The sequence below is a fragment of the Pelodiscus sinensis genome, chromosome 20 (assembly GCF_049634645.1).
Source record: "Pelodiscus sinensis isolate JC-2024 chromosome 20, ASM4963464v1, whole genome shotgun sequence".
Classification (NCBI taxonomy): Eukaryota; Metazoa; Chordata; order Testudines; family Trionychidae; genus Pelodiscus; species Pelodiscus sinensis.
The window spans coordinates 29552831-29564750 of record NC_134730.1 but is presented as its reverse complement, the minus strand read 5'-3'; the positions used below and the strand labels follow the sequence as shown (position 1 = coordinate 29564750).

The 11920-nt window shown below is 63.4% G+C and overlaps 1 protein-coding gene across 1 annotated transcript; it reads right to left on the bottom strand.

The window, feature by feature from the left end:
* Positions 1 to 631: 631 nt before the first annotated feature.
* LOC142819181 (uncharacterized) lies at positions 632 to 7349 on the bottom strand. Its single transcript, XM_075904270.1, has 4 exons — positions 7178 to 7349; positions 3853 to 3909; positions 1914 to 2290; positions 632 to 1659 (listed from the first exon to the last, which is right to left on the bottom strand). Exons 1-4 carry the CDS (start codon positions 7347 to 7349, stop codon positions 1540 to 1542), a joined length of 726 nt encoding a protein of 241 aa, XP_075760385.1. The 3' UTR covers positions 632 to 1539.
* Positions 7350 to 11920: the final 4571 nt, after the last annotated feature.

Below are 11920 nucleotides of genomic sequence, written 5' to 3'. Positions count from 1 at the left end.
AAGATACATCTAAAAGACAAGATGGATCTATAGAAAAGGACTTACAAAGTGTCTCTTGATACAAAGTTATCCGAGAATGATACACGGTTCTATGGAAATGTTGAGATTTGTCCACGCGGGAGGAGTAGGTGCAGGGCTGAGACGGGGTAGGGGATTGGAGCACAGTGTCTGGGAGGATGGGTGCAGGGCTGAGACGGGGTTGGGGTACAGTGTCTGGGAGGATGGGTGCAGGGCTGAGACGGGGTAGGGGTTGGGGTACAGTGTCTGGGAGGATGGGTGCAGGGCTGAGACGGGGTTGGGGTACAGTGTCTGGGAGGATGGGTGCAGGGCTGAGACGGGGTTGGGGTACAGTGTCTGGGAGGATGGGTGCAGGGCTGAGACGGGGTTGGGGTACAGTGTCTGGGAGGATGGGTGCAGGGCTGAGACGGGGTTGGGGTTGGGGTACAGTGTCTGGGAGGGTGGGTGCAGGGCTGAGACAGGGTAGGGGATTGGGGCACAGTGTCTGGGAGGATGGGTGCAGGGCTGAGACGGGGTAGGGGTTGGGGTACAGTGTCTGGGAGGATGGGTGCAGGGCTGAGACGGGGTAGGGGTTGGGGTACAGTGTCTGGGAGGATGGGTGCAGGGCTGAGACGGGGTAGGGGTTGGGGTACAGTGTCTGGGAGGATGGGTGCAGGGCTGAGACGGGGTTGGGGTACAGTGTCTGGGAGGATGGGTGCAGGGCTGAGACGGGGTTGGGGTTGGGGTACAGTGTCTGGGAGGATGGGTGCAGGGCTGAGACGGGGTTGGGGATTGGGGCACAGTGTCTGGGAGGATGGGTGCAGGGCTGAGACGGGGTAGGGGTTGGGGTACAGTGTCTGGGAGGATGGGTGCAGGGCTGAGACGGGGTAGGGGATTGGGGCACAGTGTCTGGGAGGATGGGTGCAGGGCTGAGACGGGGTAGGGGTTGGGGTACAGTGTCTGGGAGGATGGGTGCAGGGCTGAGACGGGGTAAGGGTTGGGGTACAGTGTCTGGGAGGATGGGTGCAGGGCTGAGACGGGGTAGGGGATTGGGGCACAGTGTCTAGGAGGGTGGATGCAGGAAGGGGTGCAAGGTCTGGAGGGGCTCAGGTTACACGGGGCAGAGGGTCAGGAGGAAGAAGCTGGGGTGCAAGAGGCAGGCTCCGGATGGGAGGCGCTTACCTGGGCAGCTCCTGGCCAGCAGGTTTCTCAGCCAGGGCTCCTGCCTTCCACCTCTGCGCTGGCAGCGGGGGCCGTGTGCGGCTCTGGACACCGCAAGCTTGGCGAGGCGAGGCGGGGAGGGGAGGGGGAGGGTACTTTGTGCGCTGCCCGTCCTGTTTTCCAGGGGGGCTGGGACAGCGCATGAAGCCTCTTCTCCCCCTCCCCTGGCACTCAGCTGCTCTGAGCAGTGTGCAGGGGTGGGGCAGTCAGGGAGTCCGGCCGAGGCGCCCGCCAGCCTGAACCAGCCCACAGGAAGCATTTTGCCCTCCCTGCTCCTGGGCCATCTCCCAGGTAGACTCCAAACCTCACCCCAGGAAGAGGTCACAGACTCTTGAGGAAATCCAGGTGCTTCTGAAATGCATCGGCTTTGCTATTGACAAAGTCTCTGGTGCTCTGCCTGATTTCCCGGATCTCGGGGTCCTTCGCCTTCTCCTCTTCACTCTGCAAGAACAACAGCTGCTAGAGAGCTGAGAGGTTTCAGCATCTCGGACGCCTGCCCCCTCGGCCCTCCAGAGCCCTTTCTGGTTGCACACAGTAACCAAGTGACTGTCCCAGCCCTGGGGGAGCAGGGGAGGCAGGCCTGCTACCCCCAGGGCAGGTAAGCCCCTGGCAGGAAGGCTGGGTGACTCATGCAAGACCAGAGCAGGAGCCAGCGTGGAACGTTTCCCGCTCCTATGCCTGTGCTGACCACTTACCGCCAGGCCCTCTGCACACTCATAGACCTCCTTCCCAAAGCGCTGCAGCCCTACAGTCAGGAACTCCTCCAAGTCCCCGCCAACTACGTGCAGCCGCTCCTCTTCGTACGCGTAGACTCTGCCATCGCCTGCAACAAGGATCAGCAGCTGCTGCCCAGTGGCCAGACACGGCACGTCATCCACGCTGCCAAGAACCTCCATCTTCACAGGACGGGGCAGGTAAAGCTTCTCCCAGTATCCCAGCATGGCCGGCTGCCCGTCATAGAACGTCTCCTCCAGGCCACCAAGGCGAAGCGCAAATGTTTGATCCTCCTTAAATGTAATTATTGTGGCCTTGTTTCTCTTCACATACCCGGAGACCAGGGGCAGGCATCCAGCTGTAAGCAAAGCAGCCGTTAGCCCTGCAAGGTGCCCAGCCCCCTGGATCTCTTGGGCACGACACAGAATGTGTCTCCTGCGTGACACGTGTTACCCGGCGCGTGTTTCTGAAAACGCTGGAGAAGACGCTAAGGCCGAGTGGGTGGCCTGAGCAGGGCAAAGCAATACGGACGAGGGAGAGTTCTGGCCGGGGAGCCATAATTCCCTCCCGCCTTCATAAACACGCCTGTCGCAGTTCCCTTGTTCTCCGTGAGCCCCAGAGGTAAGAGTGGGCTGGCCCAAGGCCCAGAGGAGTCCTGCTGAGACACCCTATGGAGCTCACCCAGCCCAGGACTCCTGTCCTGCAGATATTTGCAAGCCCACAGGAAACATGTGTGTTCTCAGACCTGGGTGGACATGGGGGAGCAGATGGGCGGGGGCGGTGAGGAGGAGAAGAGGGCTGCCTCCCTCTGGGTCCCTATGGCTCTCCCCAGCACCCTGCTCCTCCTGGCTACTCCTGCCCACACCCTGCCTCCTGCAGCCTCCCCCCAACTACACCCACCCACAAATGCAGCCCCGCCCAGCCCCATGCCTCCAGCCCCCTCTAGGATGGATAAAAAAACCAGGGATTTTCTTTGTTTTAAATAACCCTATTTAATTTAATCTGTAAACTGAAATAACCTATATTAAGGCCTAAATGTGTAATTAAAATAACTTAGTAAATACAAATAGAACATGCCCAGCTACAATTAACTTGTTTGTATGGCCAGGAGGCATCGTCCAGGTTTTCAAAAAGAAACCCCAAGCCGAATGGGAACACTACGGTTAGTTGCAAAGTAACATGTTTTATTGTGACCAACCTGAAGAATTCAGTTTTCTTTTTAAAAAATAAGTTCCAATGCAACCCAGTGCAAACTGACGATTGAAATCAAGGCTCCTGCTTGCCAATTAAAACGGGTGATTTCAGCTGGGGTGTAAAATCCTGTTTAATTGGGTAACTGGTTAAAATTCAGTGTTTAACACTAAGCTAAACCAGCCAACCAGTCATATAAAGGGGGGACGGGCGGGGCTGGAGCAGCTCTCTGCCCACAGGGTGCCCTGGTCACCTAGACTCATCTTTCCTTTCTGAGCTGGCTCTACCCCGCCCAGGTCCCTGGCCCTCCACAGTTCTTGTGTTTAGGGGGGAATGCGGCCAGGGACGGGGAAGGAGCTCCCTGCGCACTGGCAGCAGCACTTTGACCACCCGAGGGACTCGGAGAACCTGCATCCTGTTTTCAAGCCACTTCGGAGCCTGCTGCTGGCTCTGGGCAAAGCTTCCTGGAGGCACCGACCTGGGGCCAGCCCACTCAGGCTGCGGCTGCCCGACCTGTCGGAAGACACCCCGTTACCCTGGAGACTGCTGTGTTGCTTTGCCTCAGCACAGGGAGCTCCCACGGCTACTTGGGGTGCCGCCCCTGGCAGCCAGGAGGCTGGGGGAGAACTTGGAGGGTGCCCCAAGGCGTGCAGGGCTGAGCACGGCCGTGTGGGATACCGACCCCAGCGTGGGCATGGTCTGTCGCGTCAGGCTGGAAAAGGTACTCACGCCTGCCGCACTGCCTGAGGAGACCCCACCGCGAGGCTGCGGGCCAAGTCCCTTTGCCTAAGGGAAGAGAGGGGTCTCTATTAGTGGTCCCAATCCAGAAACATTCCAGCACAAGCGCTCAGCTTCTCTGCAAGCCGAGCGAGACCCTAGGGCCGAGTCGGGTCACCAGACTGCTTCTTGCCATCGAGAGCCCTCTCCGCATGGGGGAGCCCAGGGTGCATGAGAGGGGGAGTTCATATTGGCCTTTGGAGCCCAGAGCCTGTTTCTATCCACCCACCCCAGCAAAAGCCCCTGCCAGCTCCACTGGGCTTTGGCTCAGGCCAGAGCGGAGGCTCGAGGGGTAGACCTAGACTTCTGGCTCCGTCGACAGAGCCATGTAAAAGAGTTTACTCGGCATAGTCAATGAAGCAGGGATTTCAATAATCCCCGCTTCGTTAAAATAAACATGGCCGCCGCGCCGTGCCGACAATCAACTGCTCCAGCCCAGCAGGGCAGTCTAGACGCAGCGTGGTGACAACGGAAGCCTTTGTCGACTGCTCCGGTAAACCTCGTTTCACCAGGCATAGCAGAGAGGTCGACAAAGGCTTCCCTTGTCGACTGCGCCGTGTCTATAGACTGCCGCGCTGGGCCGGATCAGCTGTTCGTCGGCACAGCACAGTGGCCATGTTTATTTTAACGAAGCGGGGATTATTGAAATCCCTGCTTCATTGACTATGCCGAGTAAACTCTTTTACGTGGCTCCGTCGACGGATGTCGCTAGACGTACCCTAGGGGCTCTGAATACAAGAGGGAGGAGTAACCAGAGTCTGGTCAAGAAGCTCTAAGGCTGTGCCCAGCTCTGCAAGTCCCATCAACTTGCTGCCTAGGTTTCTATTTGCCCACTGGGCAGAGCCCATGTAGCTGGGCAGCCGGTTACACCGGGGCTGCGTGAGGCAACGGGGACAGCGGACTCTCTCCCATTCCAGCACCCTGCCTGCATCCTGTCTCTTCGTGGAGCAGCCCGGAGGGGCCAAATCTCAAGTGAAGCTTCCCCGTGGTCCTCGACGGTAACCCATTTCTTTCCCTTTCCTCACGTGGCCCCGGCACGCTCCTCCCTAGCCGAGGGAGCGACTTCGAGGTGTGGAAATCGGGCTCTGAGGGGCCTGCCACCGTGATCTCGTCAGCAAACCTCATTTAGCACAAAAGTACAGGGGGGAATTTTCAACCAGGCTGAAGTGACTTAGGAGCCTACGTCCCACGTTCAAAATGGATATTCCCATGTTCGGCTCACTCGCCTCGCTGGGATCTCATCTCCTAAGTCACGCAAGCCCTTTGCCAGCATTCATTCATTGGCAGGTCTGCCTGCCTGCCTCCCTCCTGGGCACGCGGGGATCACTGCAACAGCTCAGCCCGCACGTTTCCGATAAAGATGGCGGTAGGGAGGGGAGGGTCCTCCAGTGGCCTAGCGAATCAGGATTAGCGCCTTGCTCAAGCTCTCGATGGTAAGTGACGGATGAGCCTGGCTTAGCCTAAACGCCCTCCGGGAGATCACACATTGGCCGAAGCCACCCGGCACCCGACGCCCTGTGCTTTAGCTTTCCAAAAGCGGCGGCTCGCACACAGCTTCCATCGCACGAGTCTCCGAAAGCGCCGGTGGCCTGGTCTCCCAGCGGAGCCGCACGGCCAGCGAGCGACTGACTCTGGAGCAAGGCGCACCCCTAGTAAAACTGCACTGACCCACGTGAACCCTTGGTTAAAATGGTTTGTCTGCCCGGGGCCAAGCCTTCGTGCCGGTCCAGCTCTTTTCAGATTTCCCAGCGCCCGAGCCCTGCGGGTGCCAACGGCCTGGAGCAGAGGGCGCCCGAAGAGCAGCTCCTGGCAGGGCACCTGGCGGGGCCGAAGGAGACGTGTGAGGGGCCTGCTGGGAGCCAGCCCAGGACCATGGCAGCGCTAAGGCCCCAGCGCACCCCACTAGTCCCACCGCCCGTCAGGGGGCCGCACAGGGCTCGCCCCACGGCCCATCCCCAGCCACACGAGGCCTCAGCAGGGCTGGGGTGACGCTCTGGGACCCCCACCAGCTCTTCGGGTTTCTCATCCCAGCTCCCTTCCAACCCTCCCCCAAACTCACCCAGACTTCCCACAATCCCTGCCAAGCCCGCCCCATTCCAACCCCCCCGGATCCCGCCCGCCCCGCCCCATTCCAGCCCCCCCGGATCCCGCCCGCCCCGCCCCATTCCAACCCCCCCGGATCCCGCCCGCCCCGCCCCATTCCAGCCCCCCCGGATCCCGCCCGCCCCGCCCCATTCCAGCCCCCCGGATCCCGCCCGCCCCGCCCCATTCCAACCCCCCCGGATCCCGCCCGCCCCGCCTCATTCCAACCCCCCCGGATCCCGCCCGCCCCGCCTCATTCCAGCCCCCCCGGACCCCGCCCGCCCCGCCCCATTCCAGCCCCCCCGGACCCCGCCCGCCCCGCCCCATTCCAACCCCCCCGGATCCCGCCCGCCCCGCCTCATTCCAACCCCCCCGGATCCCGCCCGCCCCGCCTCATTCCAGCCCCCCCGGATCCCGCCCGCCCCGCCCCATTCCAGCCCCCCCGGATCCCGCCCGCCCCGCCCCATTCCAGCCCCCCCGGATCCCGCCCGCCCCGCCCCATTCCAGCCCCCCCGGATCCCGCCCGCCCCGCCCCATTCCAGCCCCCCCGGATGCCGCCCGCCCCGCCCCATTCCAGCCCCCCCGGATCCCGCCCGCCCCGCCCCATTCCAACCCCCCCGGATCCCGCCCGCCCCGCCCCATTCCAGCCCCCCCGGATCCCGCCCGCCCCGCCCCATTCCAGCCCCCCCGGATCCCGCCCGCCCCGCCCCATTCCAACCCCCCCGGATCCCGCCCGCCCCGCCCCATTCCAGCCCCCCCGGATCCCGCCCGCCCCGCCCCATTCCAACCCCCCCGGATCCCGCCCGCCCCGCCCCATTCCAGCCCCCCCGGATCCCGCCCGCCCCGCCCCATTCCAGCCCCCCCGGATCCCGCCCGCCCCGCCCCGCCCCATTCCAGCCCCCCCGGATCCCGCCCGCCCCGCCCCATTCCAACCCCCCCGGACCCCGCCCGCCCCGCCCCATTCCAGCCCCCCCGGACCCCGCCCGCCCCGCCCCATTCCAGCCCCCCCGGATCCCGCCCGCCCCGCCCCGCCCCATTCCAGCCCCCCCGGATCCCGCCCGCCCCGCCCCATTCCAACCCCCCCGGATCCCGCCCGCCCCGCCCCATTCCAACCCCCCCGGACCCCGCCCGCCCCGCCCCATTCCAACCCCCCCGGATCCCGCCCGCCCCGCCCCATTCCAGCCCCCCCGCTCACCGCGCTCCGCAGCGACCCGACTCCAGCCGCCGGGGGCGGACACTCTGGTCTGGTCGGGGGCGGGGCGGGGGCGGGGCTCTGCTAAAAGGGACGACACGAGCCCCGCCCCCTCCTTCCGCTTCCGGCCTGCGGCACCTCCCGCCCCCGAGGCCCCGCCCCCCGCTCGGGACATGGGGCCCCGCCCTCTTCCCCACGGGGGGGGCTGGGTTTCCATGGCAGCACCGACCCCACCCCCCACCCCGGCCTGAGCCACGTCCCCGCCTCCGGCTAGGACCCAGCCCGCCCCCCGGCACCAGCCCCCCCCCGGCAACGCCCCCCCAGAACCTCCCCCAGAACCACCCCCCTAGCACCGCCCCCCATGCCCCGGCCCCCCCAATACCACCCCCCGGCACTGCCCCCCCAATGCACCAGCCCCCCAATACCACCCCCCCGGCACTGCCCCCCCAATGCACCAGCCCCCCAATACCACCCCCCCGGCACTGCCCCCCAATGCACCAGCCCCCCAATACCACCCCCCCGGCACTGCCCCCCCAATGCACCAGCCCCCCAATACCACCCCCCCGGCACTGCCCCCCAATGCACCAGCCCCCCAATACCACCCCCCCGGCACTGCCCCCCAATGCACCAGCCCCCCAATACCACCCCCCCGGCACTGCCCCCCAATGCACCAGCCCCCCAATACCACCCCCCCGGCACTGCCCCCCAATGCACCAGCCCCCCAATACCACCCCCCCGGCACTGCCCCCCAATGCACCAGCCCCCCAATACCACCCCCCCGGCACTGCCCCCCCAATGCACCAGCCCCCCCTGTATCACCCCCCCGGCACTGCCCCCCAATGCACCAGCCCCCCAATACCACCCCCCCTGGCACTGCCCCCTAATGCACCAGCCCCCCAATACCACCCCCCCGGCACTGCCCCCTAATGCACCAGCCCCCCAATACCACCCCCCCGGCACTGCCCCCTAATGCACCAGCCCCCCAATACCACCCCCCCGGCACTGCCCCCCCAATGCACCAGCCCCCCAATACCACCCCCCCGGCACTGCCCCCCAATGCACCAGCCCCCCAATACCACCCCCCCGGCACTGCCCCCCCAATGCACCAGCCCCCCCTGTATCACCCCCCCGGCACTGCCCCCCAATGCACCAGCCCCCCAATACCACCCCCCCTGGCACTGCCCCCTAATGCACCAGCCCCCCAATACCACCCCCCCGGCACTGCCCCCTAATGCACCAGCCCCCCAATACCACCCCCCGGCACTGCCCCCCAATGCACCAGCCCCCCAATACCACCCCCCCGGCACTGTCCCCCCAATGCACCAGCCCCCCAATACCACCCCCCCGGCACTGCCCCCCCAATGCACCAGCCCCCCCTGTACCACCCCCCCGGCACTGCCCCCCAATGCACCAGCCCCCCAATACCACCCCCCCTGGCACTGCCCCCTAATGCACCAGCCCCCCAATACCACCCCCCCGGCACTGCCCCCTAATGCACCAGCCCCCCAATACCACCCCCCGGCACTGCCCCCCAATGCACCAGCCCCCCAATACCACCCCCCCGGCACTGCCCCCCCAATGCACCAGCCCCCCAGTACCACCCCCCCGGCACTGCCCCCCCAATGCACCAGCCCCCCAATACCACCCCCCCGGCACTGCCCCCCCAATGCACCAGCCCCCCCTGTACCACCCCCCCGGCACTGCCCCCCAATGCACCAGCCCCCCAATACCACCCCCCCGGCACTGCCCCCTAATGCACCAGCCCCCCAATACCACCCCCCCGGCACTGCCCCCCCAATGCACCAGCCCCCCCAGTACCACCCCCCCCGGCACTGCCCCCTAATGCACCAGCCCCCCAATACCACCCCCCCTGGCACTGCCCCCTAATGCACCAGCCCCCCAATACCACCCCCCGGCACTGCCCCCCAATGCACCAGCCCCCCAATACCACCCCCCCCGGCACTGCCCCCCCAATGCACCAGCCCCCCAATACCACCCCCCCTGGCACTGCCCCCAATGTACCACCCCCCCCGGCACTGCCCCCCCAATGCACCAGCCCCCCAAAACCACCACCCCTGGCACTGCCTCCCCAATGCACTGGCCCCCCCGACACTGCCCCCCCCAGTACTCCTGGCACTGCCCCCCCAATGCACCAGCCCCCCAGCACTGCCCCCCCAGCACTGTCCCCCACAGCGCTGGCCCCTTTCAACTTGGGGCCCAACCACCCTGGGAGCTGGGGGCGCTGCGCCAGCGAGTCCCAAGTCACGTTCTGCCTGCCCCATGCCCGGAGTCAGCCCGGCCGGCGCACGAAGCCAAGACAAGCCGGGCCCCACCGGGGAGACCGTGGCCCGGCCCCAGGGCCCTGTCAGTGGCAACCGCCAGATGCCTGGCCTAGAGTGACCATAACAGGGCAGTTCTCAGGCCAGCCCCCCGCCCATCCTGGCTCGTGGCCAGTGCCAGGCCTGTTCTCCGGGGCGAGGGGCGTTGTGTGTGAGGCCGGGGCAGCCGTGGCGTTCCCCGCGGGCCGGCTGGGCCGCATGCCACTATCGACATGGTGTAGGTCTCAGGTACTACGGGGCCCTGGGTCCTGGTCTTGGTTTGTTTCACACCTGCTGCCTGTTCACGTGGGCTTGGGAAGGGGGGAAGTTCACACCCCCGAGGCGCGTTTTCTCCACCGGCTGGTGAACTCATTTCACGCCGCTGATTCGAACAGCCCCTTGGCCCCAGGCCCCCCGACGGCAGGCAGCGCTCGTGGGGTTTGCCAAACGGATGTTTGCTGTGTTGATGAGGCACACAGAGCCCCTTCCCCCATGCCACAGACCTAACAACTTCCAAGAAAACACCCCGCGGCTGTGGGAAAGAGCTGGGCTGGGCCAAGTCATGCGGGAGTTACTCACACATCAGGCTGACCCTTCCAAAGGCAGGGGGACAAGTAAACAGCAGCAGGAAATTCCCGAGGGTGGGGTAAAACTTCTCCCAGTCGCCTGGGCATGGCCCTGACTTACCCCCTTCTTCTTGGGTAGCCTCCTGGCCCCCATCCCACGAGTGGGACTTGATTCGTGTGGGCTCTGGCCTGGCGTAGGGCCCACAGGGCGATGTCACTGGGGAGGAGCCGGAAGGCCAGCCAGGTGAGAGCATAATGTGACCTTCCTTCCGCTGGTCACTGGAAAGGGGAGGCCTGGAGCCCTGCCCGGAGGTGCTGGAGGCTGAAGCCCACAGGCAGGGCGTCCTGTTATGCTGGCCCTGGGGCCCCAAGTGAGCGTGAAGCAGGCTGGCCCCGGTGGGTTCGGACTGGTAAGGCAGCTTTAGCACCATAGGCAGGGGCTAAGAGCTCAGACTCTGAAAGGGGCAGAGACGGGTGTGATCTCTCGCTGTACAGCCCCTGCCAGAGAAGCATTTACCAGCGTGAGGTGCCAGGCTGCCCCAGGGTGTCACCTGCCTCCCCAGGGAAGGTCCATCCGCACCAGAGGGACCACTGGGGACATCAGAGGACACGGCTGTTGCGTGCTCCCCGGAGACGTGCAGCTGCTGTGCCCAAGCCTGGACTTGTAAAGCAGCAGGGCGGGATAAACAGTCCTAAGAAGAAGCTGGATCTTTGCACTGCCTGGGCCTCGCGGGGCAGGACTTAGTAAGCGCAAGCAAAAGATTCCCAGTGCTTGGCTGGCTTCCGGCACATGCTTAGTACAGAAGCATCCACGGGCTGGACCTACCTGGTCCAGTACCCTCGGGACCAGGTTGGTCCTGGATGAGGGATTTTTCCAGACCAGTATGTAGGGATAACATATGAATGGATTGAAAATGATTCCCCCAAATGGAAGTGACTCCCCAGAATTTGTTCCCCACAACTTAAAGTGTTTAGATTTATTATTAATTCTTCTTCTTATTATTATGATGTTAAGATTGTTAAATGTTTAGATTTATTATTATTGCCCCTTTAGAATATAATGTATTAGGTCATGTAACTTAGAACTGTTAAGAATATAATCCTATGTAGCCAGAAACAGTCCCTCCCCCCCCCCCCCCCCCCCCCCCCCCCCCCCGGTCCCAGGGCATGCTCAAGCTTGTACAGAGGGGCTGCTTGAAATTGACATTGCAGGATACATTGTAACAATGCATTGTCAAGCCACTAACTCTGCTCTGGGAGCCAAGCCCCTGTAATTGACTAAGGGCATTGTTACTCAATTGAGCCTGTTCTCTTTAAAACATTGTAACTTTACTCAGCACTCAGAGAATGTTTTAAGCAATACCACCCAGAAACTTTTGTAACTACAACTTTATTATTATACAAATACTGTCTGGGAAACATTAATTAGGGAATGTACGTAAGAGAGAGAGTGCTTGGACGATGAATGAATGGTTCTGAGAGGTGCCAGCCTGAGAATGCAGCAACAAAGGGCTGAAGAAGGCGTCAGGTGCCAGTGCAACCAAAAGGTGTCAAGTGGAGAAAACCAAGTATTGGAGATCCACCCGATGAGATCACTGACCAGCACCTGGCAGCCACCCTGGACATCAGCATGATGCAGCAATTCCCATAGACGGGCATAGGAAGAAATTCCTATAAGAACTGGACTAAAAGACTATGGAGTCAGAGTCCAAGGTTCTGCTGCCAGCCCACCAGGAGCTTCAGATGCACATCTGATCAGGACTTCGCTCCCCACTCCCATCACTTGTCTACAGAATACCTGGCCCGTATTCGGTCACAAGCAACTTCCAGACTGGTAACTGTAACAAATACGCAGAACCTGG

Bases quoted from the DNA above. Each gene is read 5' to 3' on its own strand.
- LOC142819181 (XM_075904270.1), bottom strand. From the start codon at position 7,349: ATGTCCCGAGCGGGGGGCGGGGCCTCGGGGGCGGGAGGTGCCGCAGGC. The intron at 3,910-7,177 runs GTGAGCGGGGGG...CTCTTCCCTTAG, and splicing joins TCGGGTCGCTGCGGAGCGCG to GCAAAGGGACTTGGCCCGCA. The intron at 2,291-3,852 runs GTGAGTACCTTT...CTTTGCTTACAG, and splicing joins CCTCAGGCAGTGCGGCAGGC to CTGGATGCCTGCCCCTGGTC.